This window comes from Hirundo rustica, chromosome 6 (assembly GCF_015227805.2).
Source record: "Hirundo rustica isolate bHirRus1 chromosome 6, bHirRus1.pri.v3, whole genome shotgun sequence".
NCBI classification, from domain to species: domain Eukaryota; kingdom Metazoa; phylum Chordata; class Aves; order Passeriformes; family Hirundinidae; genus Hirundo; species Hirundo rustica.
The window spans coordinates 24906969-24927205 of NC_053455.1; the positions used below are offsets into that span (position 1 = coordinate 24906969).

The 20237-nt window shown below is 44.6% G+C and overlaps 1 protein-coding gene across 4 annotated transcripts; it reads right to left on the bottom strand.

Annotated features, from left to right (window-relative positions):
- Nucleotides 1-1291: 1291 nt before the first annotated feature.
- PAX9 (paired box 9) lies at nucleotides 1292-19548 on the bottom strand. Of its 4 annotated transcripts, none has more exons than XM_040067297.1 (4): nucleotides 19386-19548; nucleotides 17862-18488; nucleotides 15466-15605; nucleotides 1292-1546 (listed from the first exon to the last, which is right to left on the bottom strand). In XM_040067297.1, exons 1-4 carry the CDS (start codon nucleotides 19387-19389, stop codon nucleotides 1292-1294), a joined length of 1026 nt encoding a protein of 341 aa, XP_039923231.1. In that variant the 5' UTR covers nucleotides 19390-19548. The 4 variants fall into 4 exon arrangements, with proteins under 4 accessions (XP_039923231.1, XP_039923233.1, XP_039923232.1 ...); XM_040067299.2 differs by lacking the exon at nucleotides 1292-1546 and adding an exon at nucleotides 11348-11626 and having other exon boundaries at nucleotides 15466-15608; XM_040067298.1 differs by lacking the exon at nucleotides 1292-1546 and adding an exon at nucleotides 13728-13825 and having other exon boundaries at nucleotides 15466-15608.
- Between the last annotated feature and the right edge of the window lie 689 nt (nucleotides 19549-20237).

Here is a 20237-nt window from a genome sequence, read left to right on the forward strand (position 1 = left end):
TTGGGATTAAAGTTTAAAGCAAAATAACTGGCATGGAGTACTTGCCACTGCATACAGAAATGTAGAAAGAAAATTTGCTAATATTAAATGATATCTCTGTTTGTAGCACCACCACCAGTATACCTATAAGGGAAAAAAAATGCTTCAGAACAACAATGTAAACTTTACCAAGAGCCATACTTTACATTCATTAAAACAGAAATTAAAGACAAGGTCCTCTTTAAAAAATTACAACATAATCTGGACACAAGTGAGCTGAGAATGATGGTACAATTCTTTCTCCATGGGGTTTTTGACTAATAGGGCTTTTTAACCATCTCTGCACAGGTTGCACACTAACAGCATGTTCCTCTACAGTCTTCCGTTTTGTTCAGGTATTTTCCACCCATTTCTATTTGTACACTTCATATGAATGTAGTGTTTCATGAATCTGGGAGGCTGGGTATAACTGTGGAGAGTTACTTAGCTGGGTTTCTGCCTTTGACTCTTCTGCCAAAGAGATAACTATTTCATAAGATGTTGAAGCCGCCACTGTAGGCACAAAAACAGGACAAAAAACCCCTACCTAAATCTCATCACCTATCACCCCACCATGCAAAGACAAATAAAGTAACTAGAAATCATCTTCTTAACTTAAAAAAAAAAAAAAAAAAAAAAAAAAGGTAAGAAATGTACTGGAAGGTGAAAACAAATGCCGTCAAAAGCCTCTATTTACAAATGGATAAAATCACAAAGATCTTACTACTGCCTGATGATGGCAACATGCCAGAAGAATCTGAAAGCCATCTATTGCCTTCATTCTATACTTGATTACCAAAATCCAATAAAACAACAATAAAGGACCTCTTAATAATAATGGATTGTACCTCATCAATTAAAGGGGTTGTTCTCTAGGCAATTGGCAAACACTTCCCATTCAGCCGCCTTTGCTGATTCAAGGCATAGCAGAATTATCTGTGATGATTTTTCTTTATTGATTTTTGCACAAATCTTAGTAACAATTGCACATTTAGAAAGTTTGTGATGATTAAGAATAAATATGTGTGGTTTGACCAGGAGAGAGTGGAACGAGGCTCCACGAGCCCTTTGAGGGACACAAAGTCTTCAAGAGCGCAACACCACACTTCTCTCAGTTTCTGATGTTGTCTTCAGCTCAATCCCAAAAGCCTTACGGGAGACAAGTCACGAGGAGAAATGCCAAGTGTCGCCAGCGTGAGGAGAGCAGTCCGTGAGCTAGGCTCAGGGGCTGAGGAGCCAGCGAGCCCATGGTGCTCCTGGACCGGCTCCTGCATCAGAGAGCGGAGGCCGTGACAGAGTGGCTGCCCTCCCTGGCTGTCTGCATGCCCTTGAACGCCAGCGAGGCGGGGATGTCGCAGCTGTGCGGGGACAGCGGGGTGCCCCCGGCGTGCTGCCAGCCGTGGCTCGCCATGTAGCTGGACGGAGTGGCGCTGTACGTCATGTAAGGTGACACTTGGGCTGGCGTGGCGTAGGGTGGCATGGCCGGTGCGGACACGAAACTGCTGACGGCTGGGAGGCCATTGGGTGCCTGAAAGGAGAGGGAAGGGAAAAGCATTTCTGAGAGAGTAAGACACGTTGGATCTGGCATAAAATAAGATGCCCTCAGATGCTGCTGGGGCTTTGTACCAGAACTAAGGCCAGCAGGGACACCAAGAGAGAAATCCATAAGTATTCCCCTAAATTTCAGGGGCTCAGTGGCCCCATCTGCTTTGCTTTTAAGACCAGTTACCCCACTGTGATCAGTGCTTCACCCATCCCAGACGGCGACCACCAAGAGCTGTTTAGGGAACATGCACCAAGAACAGGGCAGGAACTGCTAAGCCCCCTGTACACCTGCCTACCTTCCTGCAAGCTGTTGGTTGTGGACTCCTAAAAGCCCGTGGTTGCATCTAATTGTTACATTTAAGAGCTACTGGAGGGATTTGTAATGAGTCTCTCCCTTCTCTCTCACTGAGCACCTTGATGCACTTAGCAATGATTTCCGCAGGTTGGAGTAGATGAGCTGCAACATTTACCTACCTTTCCCAAATTTTGCACGGGTTGTTGGTCACTGTTGCAAGGCCTGTTGGGTGGTGCTGTGACAGTTTAAGCTGTGACCACAGCCATCCCAGCGGCAGGAGAGACAGACCCGTCCCTGTGCCTCACTTCTCCCGGCCCCAAAGGAGGGTGGGCTCAGCCTGAGCTGCCATGGGCAGGTGCGGGCACAGATCTGAAAGCAAGACTCCCCAGAGTGAAGAGGTAACAGTGGCTGGGGGAGGTGGAACATCTTAAACTCTTCGGTAGTTGTTTGTTCAGAGCATGAGTCAGAACTCTAGTAGTAGTATTATTGATGGTGTATTTTAAAAATCTGTTTTCCAGATACTGGGGATAAAAAAACTTGTGAATGTTCTTTGCTCACAGCTTCTCCTGCTTTCAATAGGGCTTCTGTGCACAAAACAATTGCAGGGCTGAGTCCTTTCCTGCAAGCTATTTTCCTAGGTCTTTCTGTAGGCTGGAGAGGAGGGTTTCTATTTAAATAGAGGAGGGAGAGTCCCTCAGTCAGCTATGGTATGATTTCACAATTAATGACTCCTTATTTAACTAAAAAGTGTTTGGTGGTTTATTTCACACCCATAAATGTTTCTTCAGCACAACAGGTACAAACCAAGACCATTTGTCTTGCTTAAGTTTCAATTTGTGTAGTGTTTGGTTTAGGATTTGGAGTGGCTTTTTTTTCTCAAAAATGTTTCCTATCTGAATATGAAAGAAGAGTGTTGATTCAGCTAATCCTGTAGCATCATCACATGGTACAACTGGACCCAACTTGAACAGTGCAAAGTTAAGAAATTAAACAGACTTTTGTTTCTGCTAAAACTTCTCATGGTGTTAACATTTCACTTGTTCAATTTCTGCCTGGATTGCACCTGCCTGATTTCCAGTATTTACCTTCACAAAGGGCACCGGCCTATTTTCAGGGTCATGAGTTTCCTATCCATGCAGCTCACAGTTCCATGGTCTAGACTATCCTCTCAATGTCATTTGGGAAACAAGACAGTAATTCTGCTGGCCTCCATCAGTATATACCTGTACAGCAATCTAAAGCAGCAGGAGACAGCAGTGGGATCCTGGCCACAAGCTTCCAAGAGGAATATTAATTAGTACCTATAGCTGCAGCAGCAACATAATTGTCATTCAAAATCCATAAATACTTCATTGAAGCTAAACTTGCCTTGTTCTTTTGAAAATTCAAATATATGATCTGACCAATAACTCATATTACGTTCCCCCTACTGTGAATTACACTTTAGTCTTGGCTTTAAATATCAGTGTTTGCAACAATACTAATTAATACAAACCTGCAAACAATTGCACTGCAAATCAATACAATTCCTGAATCATATGGAAAATTATTTCATTGAATTTACTGGAAATAAAAACTGTGGCCCTAAAAAGCTTTTTTTCCAACGTGCAAACATGAAACAAGAATGAACACCTCTGTTTTTTGTAACGAGTACCAACAAAAAGCTTTGCATAGGGGCAGTAGAGCCATTGAAGCCAAGTTGTAACTCTGGGTTATCAGGAGCCACTCCTCTGCACTGAGGAGTACAGAATGGGTGAGTGCTGGAAGGAGAAAATATATGGGACAAGTCCCTAAAATCTCATACCCATTGAGACAGTGCAAACCTTCAACTTCTAGACCTCAAAAGAGGGTTTTTGGACTCTGTGAATCCATCCTGTTCCTCAGGCTTTCCCACTCCCAAAGAGGCTGGTACCACACAGTGGGCTCAAGGCCATGCCTGGAAGTCCCATTTTAAGTGGGATTCCTCATGATGAATGCTCATATTCTGTGAGCCCCTAACTGTGCTTTGGGAAGGATGTGTTAGTAGGTACAGGTTTGATCTGTGCCAGGCAATGTGCCAACAAGGCATCTCTTTGCTGGTCCACCAGTGTTCCAGCCCATGTCCTAGCCTCCTGTATCTCCAACAGACAAGACCACCAGGGGTTCTTTAGCAACCATAAGCAGATGACTTTGCAGGATCTGAGGCAATCTGAGCTCCTGAGCATCTCACATTAATGCAGACATTGTTGATAAATATTTTATCAACAGGCTTGCTGATAAATATTTGATCCAATCATACATATGTTCTGTGGCTTTACAGCACCAAGTCTTCCAACCATAATTCATGGAGAAGCCCAGGTTTCCTATTGTATGATACTGTAGGTGCCACTTGGGTTGTTGATAAAACAGGTGGAAATTGACTAAAGAGTGACTAGTTTTTAAAAGCTAAAAGAATGTTTAAAAGAATACCTATACAGATTTAACAGCAGCCAGAACAACCCTTTTACACACACACACATACACACACGCACACTTATTCAAAATACAGCTGTGAACACTGTTGTTTTTATAGTCTGTTCTGAATGTCAGAGAGATCTTGCCCCAGCTACTGAGGACAGGACATAGAGACTGTTGTGTAGGGACCACCAGCTGCAACCTGTCAGAGGCCACCAATGCTGTCTGTCATCACTGCCTCACTGAATTGGTGAATCATTCTTTTTTTCGTTCCATTGCTACAAAGCTTTACCACTCAAAACCATGATTCCGTGGATGCCACAAATGCCCTCAGCCAAGGAGGCAGCACTGGGATGGGTAGGAACTGGCCCAGCACAGAGTGCAATTCTGCCTCGGGGGAGGTTGTAGCCATAGCCACAAAGCAGTCGGAGACTTCCTCTGACCGGAATTAAAGGATGACGGGATAGAGAAAATCTCATTCGATATGATTTAAAACTATGCTACTCAAAAACAAACAAACAAACAAACAAATTTTCATCTCTGACTTTCATCTGTGAAAGACTTGACCTAATAGTCTTGACACGAGAGCTTTTACTTCCAAACAGCCTTAGATACAAAGTGTAGGTTATCAGAAGGGTTGAATCTTGTCTGTCAATCTGGCACTTTTTACAAACATGACATTCACTTAAAATAAATGGAGGGGATTAAGTTCCATGACCCTGTATATACTGGATGAATAATTCATCCTGCAGTATTTCAATCTGAGGAAATGAACACCAAAATGTAAACATTCATAATTAGGAGTGCAAGAACCCCACGGTGTTTATGGATTTTTAAAACCCTAAGAATTTGTTTTAAGTGCAGAGGTTCTTGAACCTGGTTTTTAAGTTTTATAAATATTTTTTTTCTTAATTTGAGCCACCGTTTTTCAAGGGAAATCTAATTTTTTAAAGCAAACAAACAAACATGTAGTTGTAGCTGAACAAGAACCTCTGCTGTGTAAGAGATGAGGGTTCTCATTTTAAAGTGCCTACTTTCTGGCTTCTACAAAGATCAGAGGGAAACTTTTTTCTCTCAGTTGCTGCTTCTATCAATGTTTTGAGACAACTGATGGAATAAGTATTTCCAAATTTTAGAGCTGCCCTTGAAACCTGGAACACGTGACCTCCCACCAACTCACAAATTAATTTAAACATGTTCTTGCAAAGATACCAGCAAAACAAGAGTAATTGGGTCAGGATCACAAGTTGGGTCTGGTGCCTTTCTGCCAAGTTGCTGCTGATACCTTCCAGTGACAGTAAAAGGAATATTGAGGTAAGAAATTAAAACCAGGGCAGACATAAAGCCTTGCTTTAGGTCACACAAAATGGTACTGCTGAAACAAACAGACTGCACATCTTTCCACCAGTAAAGGAGTTTGTTGAGTAGTTTTAACAGATGGAATCTTTAGTTTTGGTCACTTTAGATACAATACTGACTAGAGACAACTTTTTTGTCATTATTTTCAGTCTGTTTGTGATTTGCAACACAGAAGGAGTGGGTGGATGAAAAGCAAGTCTAGAACCAAGCTACTGTGAGGATGTCTTTGGAATGAGTCATTTCCATTAGTTGCTTCGACTCCTTAAAGACAGAACAATTCCTCCCCAAACCAGAGAGAACCACCACACACACCTTGGTATCTGTTTTGAGGGTTATGCTTGTATAATGTGTTGTAGAGCTTCAGCCTCCTCCCCACTCCACGATAAGAAGACACAAGGGTACAAGTTTTCTGGGAAAGACTTCCCAGTCAATCCATGTCAGACAAACTACCTGATTTTGATTTTTTCTGCCTTAGTCACAGAAGAACCAGAGAAACATGCAAGCTAGATTTCACTTTCAGTCCTCATGGTATAAATTCTAATTATATATTATAGTGAATTGATATTATTTTGTTTCATTCCCTTCACTACTTTTCCTTCTCCTACTTTTGCTTGCTAGATATGTGTTCTCTCAGTATCAAAATTAGATCACTTATGTTCTCTTCCCGTGCTACTTCTAAATATTTCAGAAAATTACCCACAATTGTAACATTCAAAATCACAGACCTGTATTTGTGTTAGCTATTATTAATGGCAATAATGTAAAGGATCTCACTTCAGTTTCATGTGAATACAAACAAGAGCAGATTTGATGCCACAGTTGGATGCCACCTCAGTTTTATAGTCTAACTCTAAAGTGAGTGTCTAAAAGAATGTAAATTATTTTTATTATTGTTGTTGTTATTATTTACAATTATTTAAATTACTTGGCCATTGTAATACCGTTGTTACAATATTTAATTAAATAGTTCATGTATTGCATAGACTAAGAATGCCTGATTTGTAGAAGTATTCTAAATTACTATTTAAAAAAAAAAAAAAGTTTCTGGAGACACAGCATAGCTTTCAAGTTCGAGTTACGTAATTCAGCAACCCGAATGAGCTTGGACCGTGACTCAGCCCAAAATCCCCTGCTGCAGTCATCAGAAGTTCAGTCTGTGTCATGGCTTAAGGGACACACCTCTGGTGAATAAGGTTGCCGTTTCCGTTTGTATGTCTCAGTCCTGACCCTGACTTGGAGGGGACGAATCCTTCCTGTCCTGGGATCGGCAAGCTCCGTGCATTGCCTTGGTCCCGCAGCACAGCCCGTCCCCGAGCGCCCGTGGACGCGGGCGGCGGCGGCGCCTCAGCCCGGTCCCGGGAGCAGGGCTGCGCGGCGCGGTGCCGGCCGCAGCCTTCTCTGCGGGCGCTGCCGCAGCCCCGCGCACACGCACACCCTCTCGCTGCTGGTTTTCAAAATGAAAACCTTCAAACGTTTCCCGGAAATTATGAATCTTTTCCAAGTGGCCTAAAATCACAGTCGTGAAGAAGCTGTTGCAGAACTACCTCTTTCCGTAGCAAGAAAAAGCGTAGCAGGGAACAAAATATCTAGTCCTTCAATCAGGAGAGCAAATTTGCATAAAAATCCAGAGGATATCTCATTTTCAGTGACATGCACGTAATCAGTTAAAACGATTATGACAACAAGACGAGGAGCAATCAAACACAAACTGCCAACATCAAGGAAGCAAACATGCTAAATCTCCCTTTATAATTGGAGGTTAAATATGATTTATAAATCAAGTCAACATATGGGATCCCAAGGGAAGAGTAAACAAATTTTCCAAGTAAAACAGCAGCAGCGGGCCTGTAATAGAAGTATCATTTAGGGAAAAGGAATTACTTAATGATCTAAGCAATAAAAATGAAGGGGTTTTAGATTTTAAAATTGATAAACTTAAGTTGGTTTTTTTTTTTTTTTTTTTTTTTTTTTTTTTTTTTTTTTTTTTTTTAGAAATTGTAGTTACTAAATTAGAGCTAAATTCTGAAGCTGCAATTCAGTGCTACAACATCAACAGGAAAAATTACATCATACTACAATGTTCACTAAGATCAGTGTTCCACTAAAATTAATGTGCCTACACAGGTAAGTCACAATTACCTAAAGAAGAAGGGTTACAAAAGCGAACACTGAGTAAATCACTGAGTAAATTTCCCCAGTTTATGATAATGTTTTTTATTAAAAATCTTTAAAGAAAAAAATGAGATTAAAAATGCTAAGGTATGTCTGAATAACCTAGCCAGAGTTAATCCTGAAAATCACAGTTTGTTTTTTATTGTGCTGGAAAATATTCTTGCAAAAATATTTTCATATTAGACTAAATATCCATACTCTTGGATGAATTAACTTATTTTATTGAACATATTCCTGATTTGATTTTCTATTAATTTCATTGCAATCAGCAGAGAATAACACTGAAAAAAGAGGACATTGACATTAAATAATTTTGACATAAAAAATATCTTAGAAGAGGTAATGTTTTGTACATAGGATATTAAGGTAATATAATATAATAAGTATAGTATAGTATAGTATAGTATAGTATAGTATAGTATATAATCATATATCATATCATATATTTACCTTTGTTTTCAATGAAGAGTGAACAGTGATAATACATTGGAATCGAGAATCTTTTAAAAGTAACACATGGGCAAGGGGCTTACGGCTTCTCTGTTGCTCAGCTGAACTGAGTTGATTTCCAGAAGACAGATTTGGGAAAGGAAAAAAGACCTTTCAAGAATGGAGAACTACACTATTTCTCTTTCACTGTAAGCTGTGCAAAGCAGTGCTGGTATTCAAGTTGAAGCCACAATTAAAACGGACCTATTCACATGCTGGAGTGCTCTAATATTTCAAACACAGTTAGCTACCCAATCCGATACATTATCTCTTAAAAAGATGCCATTTTCTTTATAGCTATTTCTCCCATTATTAAATTCAATGCACAACAATTACTGCATAAGAAAATCATGCTACTTCCTTCTAAAATGAAGTCCAGTCCTTTCATAATGATCAGATCCCATTCTCCATGTTTAACATGCTTTTTTATTAACTTAAAGTTGCTTCCTTTACTTATAGCCATCCCCAGCTGCAGTGAATAACACAGAAACCAGATAATATCAATTGAGTGTTTTAACTATAGCTGGGACATGCATCAAGATCACTCTAAATCATATTTTCTTATCCAGTTTTAAATCTCAGCCGCTTCAGGGAAATAAAATCCCAGTTTTGGGAATAGTAATAGTAACTTGAATTTACACACCATCACCAATCCTTTTCTGAAGGAGCCAGGGGCATTTTATGTCTTTTCCAAAGCAAACTACAGGAGAAACAAAAGAAAAGGAAAAAAAATAAAGGGGGGTGGGGAGAAGAAAAAAAGGGAAAAAACGCCACTCATTCTCTGACACTGAGTAATCTACTGCAAAAACAACAAAGGAAAAGAGACGTAGGAGAAAGAGGCATGGTGGATAAAAGGCAGACAAAGGTGGTTGTAAAACCTAAGCACATTCTGAGGGAAAAGCAGGGAGGGAGGGCTTCCAGTGCTCCTTCAGAAGTGCCATGGGTTTAGGCGGCTTTCACAGTGAAGTGAGATCTACCACGGCACACCAAACACACGCTAATATGTCCACCTAAATGTCTCCAAATGCTGATTATAGCTCTCATTGAATGGTTGCTTCCCTTTCATACACCAGGTTAAGAAGGATGATATAAATCAAAGTCACTGCCTTTCCAATGAAGATGCTGGATCTTGGGCTATAGTCTAACAAACTTCACAACCAGACTATGTTGAAGTGGGACGAAAATAAATTTTGGTTGCTGTAAGCACTAAGCCTGGTTCTGACAACAAAAACACATCTTAAGTCCTCCATAGACAGATATACTTGGTTTATGAGGACAATAGGAAAGCACAGGAAAAAAATCATGTCATATAAGCAAACTCCTTTGAGCAGGAATTAACAACAGATTCCCATAGTTTTAGAACAGATTTGCACAATAATTCCCCCTTGGTATTCTGGCAAAATCTCGAACTGGGCAGGGCACACATGGACACTAAACAAGCAAATACACTGGAAGGAACAAACATTTGTTCTTTTCTATGCTGTTGGTTAACACCATAATGTATTATTGAAAGGCTCTATGAAAAAATGTCTTATTATTATTATATACTTAGCAATATATTTTAATTTCAATATGCTGTTATTTAAATGAAACTGAGGGAGGAGGCTTACGGACACAGACACTTCAAAGGGATTCTTGATGTCTAGAAGCTAGACAAATATGCAGTCAAAATGGTAAAGTCCCCACCTTGTTCTCTTCGGGGACAACAAAAACAGCAGTCTCCTATGTCTAACAAATCTCTGACACTGCAGAAGCAGTTACTGGGAAGCTGGTACACTAAGGAGGGTGAACCCACAACCCTTCAATTGTTGAATGCCTATGGTTGCTATGACTAGGTGTGTAGGCAATTCCTAAAAGCCGATAAAGTGCCACAACAGACAAATTCAAACACACTATACTGTCTTTATAAACTTGCCAATCTACTGCAAGAACCAAGACTGAACAGGCCAAATCACATCTAATACCCCTGCTCCTGGCACTGTGCTCCCTGGCTGTGATAGGTATCTGCCATCACTCCCAACTTACGGTCCCTGATCCTGTTTGTCATGGCAGACCTCCTGGTGGGTTGGGGTCCTTTGAGCAGAAGGTGCTTAGAGTGCAGTTTGAGTGTCATCGTACCATTCACTCACCTCTCTGACTTTCTTTATTAGTTTCATCCGGGTGGAGTGCCCTGAAGCCATGTGGGTTGGTGGACAGGGCACTGTGTTTTGGCCGTGGAAGCAGGTGGCCAGTAAGAGGCAGGTCTCACAAATGGGGTTCGAATTGGGTGCCATCCAGATCACCTGGGAAGGAATCGGGTGCATGTAGTGGGATCAGCTCATCCCCCTCACCCACAACATGCAATGACAAGGATGCCTAGACCTTGAGCAAGTCGTCTTGGTGGCAATATTCTGATAGCAGGTCTGGTCTGGAGATCCTAGTGAGAGTGACACAGAACCAGACAGTCTCCAAGCCACGGTCTGAACCCCTGCACCAGACTCTGCTAACAATGCGGCTGGATACAAAGGCAAGAAAGCAAATAAACACCTCTCCTTCACAGCTTCACCCCCCTCCTGCCTGGGTATGAGTGAGGAGCAGTAGGTCCCGACCTTTGTTATTGATGGATTTTGCACAGACTCATAGCAGGAATCTGACTGCCTGGATCCCGAGTTATAAGGTGCTAAATAAGTAATGTGCTAATTTTTTTTTTTTTTTTTTTTTTTTTTTTTTTTGGTAAATTGTGTGCAGGAGGACCATGTAAATGGCCATAATATTTAAGGCTACATTTTAATGTTCTCCCCAAAGAAGTTACCCTGTGTTGTGGGTTCTAAGCACTGCAGATACAGTTACAGATGCATGACCACCAAATATACAGTTCCTTGTTCATCTACAAATGAAAGATCAAGAACTAAATGTTTAATTTCCTACATTTTCTGTGCAAGTAATTGTCCAGGATTGCACCTACATTTGTAACCACTTGCCTTAGAATGGAGCCTTCCCCTTACGTGCTTGCAGCACACACAGCTCATGGCCCCCAGTCAGAATGCAGCCAAAGGACAGGGAGTGACATCCCAGCAGTTCAGAAGTTCAACTGAGACCTGAGGTAGTTGCTGCTTAGGGGTTTGGCCAGTGTGTCAGAGGAAGACTTCACTCAGACTATGTTCACAAACCCCTCTGAATTAGGAGGAATATTTTCTGCAGCTCCAGCGGGTTTGGGATGAGGCCTCCAAACAGTGTACCATTTCCAGGAACAAGCTTGCTCTTAGACATCCCCAGTTACAAGATTTTTCCCATTAATGAGTATCGGCTCCCTTTCGCAATACGCACATCTGCTTCCTGCAACACACACAGAAAGTCATTCTGAAAATAAATTATTTCCAAGCTATTTGCCTCTCAGCAAATCATTCAGACATATGTCAGGTCTTCTTCATTCTCATCCATGTGTAAATACAGACCACAATATTTTTCAGTTTGAACATCCATGATGTTAGTCCAACAAGTCACAAACATCAGATGTCTGAGATCTGCATTTTGAATACATGTTTATTAAGTGTTTTGATATCAAATGCAGGTTACAAATGTGTTCATATTGCAGTCATTTCAGCTATTTTTTTCTTAATGCAGTAGTCAGTATAAGCTGTGCAATGCAAAAGAAAACACTCAGAATATTCACCCTCTGTAACAATAGCATAATTATCTGTAGAAGCACCTGAACACAATACTGAATGTACCTCCCTGCACAAATAATGCAATACAACTGAGCTCTGTACGAAATGTGTATGACACAAAATTGTTAAGCTCTCGGAAAAATCTATTTTCCTTTTCAGTTTCTCTGATTCACAGTCACCCTCTTTGAAAGCCATATGACAAATCTGTGAGTGTGATACACCAGGAAAATTATGCAATTGCTTATGTATAAATGACAACCTGGGACATCAGGTAATTAAACCTGAATAGAAACTTGACAAGGTATCTTTTGGTTTCCTGTGGAATGTTTTGTACAGAATCACAGGCTGAGCTTTCAACTTCTGAAACCAAATGTGAGCAATATTGCAAACAAAAGCTCCAGGAAATCCACAATACATAAAATGAAGAATGTTCTACATCCAGAGGTTCAGTTTCATGTTAAACTAGTGTGACTGCATATCGTCAAGGCAAAAATGTGAAGTCTTCCTGCCTTTTTTGAGGGTGAATTCCCATTGATGTGTGGGACAAGGGCTGAAATGTAGCCATTGGAATCAATTGGAGAGGTCAGCCTTGGTTGCTGCCTGACAAGTCTGGGATATCAGTAAGAGTTTTGCCTACAAAGAGCCTACAGTATCTGTGCCTTTCAACAAATGTGTATCATTTAAAAGAAGTGATCAAATAAATGTACTGTAAAAGTACACCAGATCTTGCTCTTTGTTCTCAATTCTTCTGGTCTTTCTCACACAGAGGGATTTTCCAGGGGAATTCTTGAGAAGCAAAACATTATCTTCCATGACTAAAGCTGGGGAACAAGTCTTTCACTTGCCTAGGAGTTATGGAGCTATTTGCAAGCTACGGACAGGTGAAGTTTGGATGCTGATGATGCTCAAATATATAGGTTATATTTGTTGGAAAATGCAGAATTACCTATCACTCACACAAAATCCATTGTTAATGTGCTTCAGAGCACATTTCCTCTGCTCCTGTTGTGAAATTGGGAAGCCTGAGTTAAACATCCTCACCTCATTGCCTCCTCTTGAGGCACCTCTGATTTTGATGATACATACATAACACTGAAATATCACAGAACAATCACTTCTCTGGGGGAAGTCTGACGTCTGCCTCCTTAGGACCCTTAAGAGCTTTTGTAACGAGCTTTGCCCAAAAGAGGTAAGGAAATAGAGTATGCCCCGAAGTACAACGACAGAGCCTAGTTCACCGTAGTCCTTCTGGCATATTAAGTATGTCTGAGACTTCCCCATTTTCCCACCATTCCAGATAGCACTCTGCTAGATTCACAAATGAACCAACATTCTCTCATGTACCCTGCTCATCTCTTTACACCCAAAACCATACACATTGCAAGAGACCACGGATCCCACGTCAGAGAATTTTGTCTTTACTGTCACAGACTGTCGCTCCAGACTCACTGCACTTCAGCAAAAAGACGGTAAGGCAGTGCTATGTGCAGCAGGAATTTGGTTCATAAACTTCACTTCACACTGCCTGGAATAAATATTTTGTCAAAAGGAATGTGGCAAAACCTGCAAATAATCACATTTTCCTATCCTTATTTAGCATGATTTTTTAAACGCATTCTAATATCTTTACAAAAATTAGAAAGGTAGTGAACTTGTGACAGACAAAGCAATTAATGCACATTTAAATTAATTTTCTGGATAACAATTCTGGATACTATATGAATAGACTGGTCTATATGTTGGAACTTTCCAAAGCCAAATTCTCTTTACCTATATTATTACAGGGAAGAAGCTAGGAAGAACCTCCTCTGTGTCTTCTTTTAGAGAGCAGGGTTCTGAATATGGCTTTTCCACCCTTTGAAACTCTCTGGAAAATTTATTTGGATAAATTAACTCCATTTTATTAATAGCAATTTTCTCTATTTTTAAATAGCACGTATGTTTAAATAACATTTATCAAGTGATCTTTTAGGTTGAACAAAACTTTAAAGTTAAACTGGTATTGACAATAGAATAGTGATATATTATGCAGATTAAATCATAAATATTGAAAGTAAAAAAGAAAAAAGGAAAAAGAAAAAAAAAAAAAAGGTAAAAAATAGTTTCCAAACCAGCGCTGAAAATAACGCAATTTATAAAACACTGTTTCTCAACACAACTGTTGAAGTAAATGAGATCCATCAGAGGCCATGGTTTATAGCCTATGAGCAAGATCTTGTGAATATTTCAGCAGGATTGTGTGCAGAAGGCCCAGCCTGGAACCTAAGACGATGAAGCCAGAGTACAGCTGCCCTTACAGAATAGTGACAAGCTGTATCTATTATTTTTTAGCAAGACTTTTAATGCTTATTTTAGTCCTTAAAGAAAATTGTAGAAGAAATAGTAATGCTAAATCTAAGCCTAATTCTATCTTTAACCATACAATCATCGCTATCCTATAGCGCACATTATTTGTAATATGAAATGAACGTAATAATAATGGGATAATAGAAAAACAAAACAAATACGACAGTATTGAGGGTGGTATATTGTCTAAAAGGCAATATATGTAATGGAGTAGCTGTTCACTGTCGGGATCTACAGCATTTCTAGCCCTGCCCGCTCTTTGCAACTGTTCCCGCAGTTTGTGCTCCGCATCTTGAATGTGAAAGAGTCTGATTCAGCTACTCTCACCAGCAAACACGAGCTACAAAAGTCTCCTCTACGTGGATCTAAAACCAGACACAGAACTCAGAAAATATGTCCAAAACCTCTGTCTTTGAATGGGGGAAATGCTAAACAGCTATTGTGGGTTTTCTTCGGCTTGGTTCTAAGCACAACAAATGCGTGGCCGGGAAGTCAGTGTGTCTGAGAGACCTCTGATGCATTTTGAAATGTTTCCATCACGCAGAAAAAATGTTTTCAAAACCTGTGCTTTCCCAACGAGTAACAGTTGAGCCTTTTATAGCTTTTCTCCCGGCATGGGACTTGATTAGCAAGTACAAAGATTTAGACAGAGATTTATTAAGTAACAGTTATATTGTGTTGTAATTAAAACGTAGGAAATTCGCCGTCTACTTAAGCGTTTAGAAATGCTTAATGTAGGAAGCAATTACACCTCATTTTCAAATTATTCCCCTGACTAGAGAGCGCGCTGCGGACAGAGTAAGACGCGGCTGCACGGGCAGAGGCGGCGGCGGGACGTGCCCGCTGGCCCTGCCGGGGCGGGGGTCGGTGGCGGCGGGTCTCAGCCCGCTGGGCGGGGATGTGGGATGCGGGATGCCATCGCCGCCACCCCGCCAGCCCTCGGCTCACCGGCAGCAAGGCGGGGTGGGGGTGCTGGGCGTCGCGGCGGCCGGGCCGGGGGGGCAGCGCCGAGAGGAGCCGAGAGAGGCAGGCTTTTTTACCGCTTGTCTTTGCAAACCAAAGCCGAGGGAAGTCCGGCACCGGCTCTAAACCGAGGACGGTATCCCGAGGCCGAGATCAGGAGCCCTGAGCATCACCGCCCGCCCCCCGCTCTCTCTTTACCTGGCTATACTTGGTCTCCTGCTCAAGGGAGCTCTTCTCCAACCCGTTCACGGCATGCTGGGCCGGCGGGTGGAAGCTATTTCGGCCCAAGCTGCTCCATTCCTCCACCTTGGGGCTGGGGTAAGGCGAAGTGTCATTCACTGCTGGAAAACAAAGGAGGGTGAGAGAGGGAGTTAGAGACAGAGGCTGGCATTGCGAGATGGAGATGGCTTTGCTTAGGGATGGAGACTGCTCCCTCTCCCCGTGGGAAGCAGTCTGTGGGGCAGAGCTAAGGGGAAGCCGGTCCCTCGCCTGCCACACCTCGCTGAAGTTCCTGGAAGCTCTTTGAGAGGGTGATTCGTGGGCAGAAGGGAGTCGGCTCCCTCCGTGAAATTTGTGACAGAGATCAGCAACTGAGCCCAGAGCTGGCTGGCTCGCACGTCCCCACGTCCCCGCGCTGGCGGGACGGAGCTGCAGCCCGGCACTTGTCCCCCAGGATGTCCTAAGGGGTATTTACGGCAACTGCTGTGTGTGTGTATTTCTGAGTCAGAGGGGAAGCGATACCCCATGTTACAAACAGACCTGACAGGCCTGCAGATGAACTGAGCTCCAAACACTTTTCGGGAGAAAAAGAAAACGAAGCACAAAAGTAAATAAATAAATAAATACATACATACATATGAAAATAAAAGGGAGACGATAAGAAAGCCGGGAGGAAAAAAGTTAACAGTCTTATTATTTACACGCCTATCAGCCGCTCCATGGGCATACCGGCATGTTTTTCAGGCGGAGAAATTCCTCGAACGGCCAAATTCCCGCACCGGGGAGCCAGGGGAGGGGTAGGGGGAGCCCTGCCCAGAGTCCGGCCGCATCTGGGCCGCCGTGGGAGGGGGCTTTGCTGCGACACCACCTCGCCCGGCCCCTCGCAGTGCTGGGGAAAGGCACAAATCTGAAGTTGTCTTAAGAAATTGAGCTCCCTCGGTGAGCGCCCTTTTCTGCTGATCTCACACTTTCCCATGAATAGGGGCTTCCTTTCCGTGTCAGCAAGGTCAGTTTATCCTATAAATCAAGGGCGAACAGCCCCCATCTGCGGCACCGGCCACTCCACAGTCCCGACCCTCTGACGGGAAGGGGAGGGGGGAGATTTCACACTGCAAAAAAAGATGTGTGCCGCTGCGGGGGCTGAGGGAGACGGGGCAGGGACCGAGGCACCCGGCAGCACCGTCAGAGGCCTGCCTGCCAATGTGGTGTTAATAAAGGCGGAACTCACTAAAAAACCCAACAAAACAAAAACCAAACCAAACAAAAGCAACCTCCCTAAATTTCCCGTGTGATTGTAATGTTCTCATTCTTTTTAATGTTCATTGCCAACACTACTTCTAGATTGCCTCAGAGATTGCCAGGCGTGTATTTGTTAAAGTCGATTCAGAAAAAAAACACATTTGTTTGTGCCACTGAGGTCTAGAATAAAGTTTATATTGTGAAGAGCAAAGAAGAACAAACTTACATTTTTGCATGTATGCATATAAATAAAATATACTTTTGTGTGTGTATATGTTGCTTGAAAAAAATATCACCTGATGAAATAAGAAGAAAATTATTCTGCAATTCCTAAAGGATCGTTTTGCATTTGAAATGCTGCTATAACTGGATTGTTGCTGCTGAAACACCCACCGCTCCACTAATACTGAGAGAAGAATGGGACACAGATATCGCTGTAGGCGAAGGTTATTTTGGATTGTTGTTTTCAGAGCCACTTTGAGTAACGCTTTCACTGTTAGTTCACTGGCAGAGACCGAAATGGAAAAATGTCCCTTGCTAGCGAGCGGCAGGGAGACACAACGCAGTTTCCAGGGGGAGGAACAGAAAGAATGTGAAAGGGATAAAAGAGGCAAATCTTGGGCCTTTGGTTTTCCTAGACCACCGCTTCGGAGGAAAATACAGCATCAGAATGAAAGCAATTAGATGACATTTGAACTTTCTGCCGAAGCAAATTTGGCCTGATTGCGAGAACTACAGAAATTGTACTTCTCAGTAACGCCAAGGCGGCGCCCGTGACCGGCGTGCGGCAGAGAGCCTCGGTGGGGACCGGGGCCGAGCGCGCCCCTGTGCCGCCGCTCCCCGGGCCGTCCCCTCCGGCCAGGACCGCCACTTCCCGGGTCAGAGAGGCGGAGGTGACGGCCAATGTGTCCTGTTTGCTGGTCCGCCTGCAGACCCTTCCGTCTGCCCACGTTCCGACACGCATCCTCCAGCAGGCTCAGTGCCCTGCCCGTGCTGGCGAAAACGCGAGGGGTTTCCCGAATCAAACAACGAAACCGCCTTCCGACCCTCAGAGAGGAAAGAACCCAGGAGTAGGAGACGAACCCCTCCGGCCCTGTTTGACTGCCTCTGTGGCCCCGGCATCCCCCACTTCTCACCTTGGTCTGTTATGGACCGGATCCCCAGGATGTCCGTCACCGAGTGAGAGGACGGCCACGTCCTGGGCATGGCCATGGAGCTGGGGATCGCCGGCACTCCGGGAGGGGTGGACACCTTGGCTCCTGCAGCAGCGATAGGGCTGGGGTAGGGGTAGATGTGGTTGTAGGGCAGAGCAGGCTGTGGGGGCGGCTGGTGCTGCTTGTAAGACTCGTAGTGACTCTGCTGAGACAGGTTCCCGATTTTGTTCCGGAGGATGCGGCTGATGGAGCTGACCGACGGCACGTTGTACTTGTCACACACGCCGTCGGCCAGCAGGCGATCCCGGATCTCCCAGGCGAAGATGCCCGGATCCCTTTGTTTGTAGGTCCGGATATGTTTTACCACGGTGGGAGTGGTGACCCGAGGCTTGCTGCCGCCGATAGCCCCCGGTAGGATGGAGCCGGTCTCGTTGTAGCGAGCCAGGATTTTGCTGACACAGCCGTGGGAAACGCGGAGCTGCCGGCTGATGTCACACGGCCTGATACCCAGTTGCGCCAGTTCCACAATCCGCAGCCTGATGGCATTGGGCAGGGGTCTCCCGTTGACAAACACCCCCCCGAGCTGGTTCACTTCCCCGAAGGCAGGTTCTGCAAGCAAATGCACAAACACAGCCGTCGGACACGGCGGACGGCACAGAAGGGGGCGTCTGAGCTGCTCCTCATCACGGACAGATGTCACAGACAGGGACACCCCCCAACCCGTCACTCCACGCTCGCTTCTTTATAATAGCGGGAGGCCCCGGAGACTGAAGGAAGGAAAGGGGAAGGAGGAAGAGAAGTGAGAGATTGGGAAAGAAGGAAAAAAAAAAAAAAAAAAACCAAAAAAAACACACCACCAGAAAGAAAGAAAATCCGTGGCAACAAATGTCGGAGCTCTCCGGACTGTGCATCAAGCGTAGTCCCAAAAATAAGCACATTCCAGAGATGAAAAACGAGATCGCCTCAACAGAAAAGTGGGCTTTATTGCCACAGGAAAAAGGAACGCGAAGAAAACAAAAAGAAAAGAAAAACATCTTCTAAGACGTGGGGGAGGGGGAGGAAGGAAAAGTAGTTGAGGAAATTCTTTTACATCTTGGGAGAGACGAGGGCAGCGCGGTGCTTCTGAGTCGGGACTAACTTTTTAAAGACCGTTCCTGTTGCTGTTAGCGCCTTTCGCTTAACAGCACGATTACACCGGGCTGTAAAACAAGCGCGTTAAAATGTTAACTGCTACGATCGGTGTCAGGAATAATATACAACGTGTCACGGGCTCCAGCCATCCTCTCGGCTGCGACCCTGCCTCGCACTCGCCTAATAACACTAATAACAAGCCGATTAGTCATTAGCTCGCTCTCTCCCCTGCTCCTGACCCTCGACATGTTCTTACAACTTGTAGGAACACGAGCAAAGTCAATAAGGGAGCCGCGGCGGCGGCAGATGACTGCGCACGGGTGCTCCCCCTCTCTTGACAGCGCTTGAACCCTCCTGCGGCTCTCGGCCACTTACCCATTCCTCTGAGCGGGGCACCTCGAGGCCGGCCCTGAATCCCAACGGATCCCTATGCCCGGGAACCGACCGCCGGCCTCCTGCGCTCCTGGCCGCGCCGGCCCCGAGCCTGTCCGATCTCCGCTGAGGAGGGACCGGCAGCGCGAGGAAGAAAAGAACTACAAGGAAATCGACATCCCGACGAGAGAGCCTTGACTTCTGCATTTCAACCTCAGGGCAGCGTGGGCAGGGCCGGGCTGGGCCGGGCCCGGGCCCACCGCCCCCCCGAGCCCGCCCCTGGGGCGGCCCCACGGCCCAGCCGCCCTCCCAGTGGCCAGGGGAGATGACGGACAGCGCGGCGGCGGCGGCGGCGGCCCTTCCGCTGCCGCGCAGCGCTCCGCACCTGGGCCCGCCGCGCCGGGACGGCGGCTCCGCACCTGCGGCGGTGAGTTGTGCGGGAAGCGCCGCCGGCTTCGGGGCGGAGCTGAGCGGGGCCGGCGCCGTGGCGGGGCCCCGCTCGGCCGGCGGGGCAGGGGCATTGGCAGGCAGATCCGCGGGGCCGAGGCACGGTCGGCGGGAGACGCAGCGCCGCCCTTTCTGGCCCTTTTCCCGGACTAAGCAGCCGGAGAAGGGGCTTCGAGCCTGGCAGAGCTTGGTTCCCCCTTTCCCCGAATGAAACAGAGCGATGTCTTGACGCCCACATGATTTCCCCGCGTTGAGATAAGTTCTTCGGGGGTTTGATCGCCTCGTTATAATGAAACACCTTTCGCTAACGAATGTTTCGAGGGCGGTGTACGAGAAGACCGTGAGCGATGAGAGTTGAGTAATTTTTGGTGAAAATCACCAACCGGTCAGGAAACGAGCTGCATTTTC

Excerpts from the sequence above, each read along its gene's own strand:
- PAX9 (XM_040067297.1), bottom strand. Across the intron at positions 15,606-17,861 it reads CCGGTCCATAACAGACCAAG|TGAATGACACTTCGCCTTAC; the intron begins GTGAGAAGTGGG and ends GTTTTCCAGCAG. Across the intron at positions 1,547-15,465 it reads AGGAGACCAAGTATAGCCAG|GCACCCAATGGCCTCCCAGC; the intron begins GTAAAGAGAGAG and ends CTCTCCTTTCAG.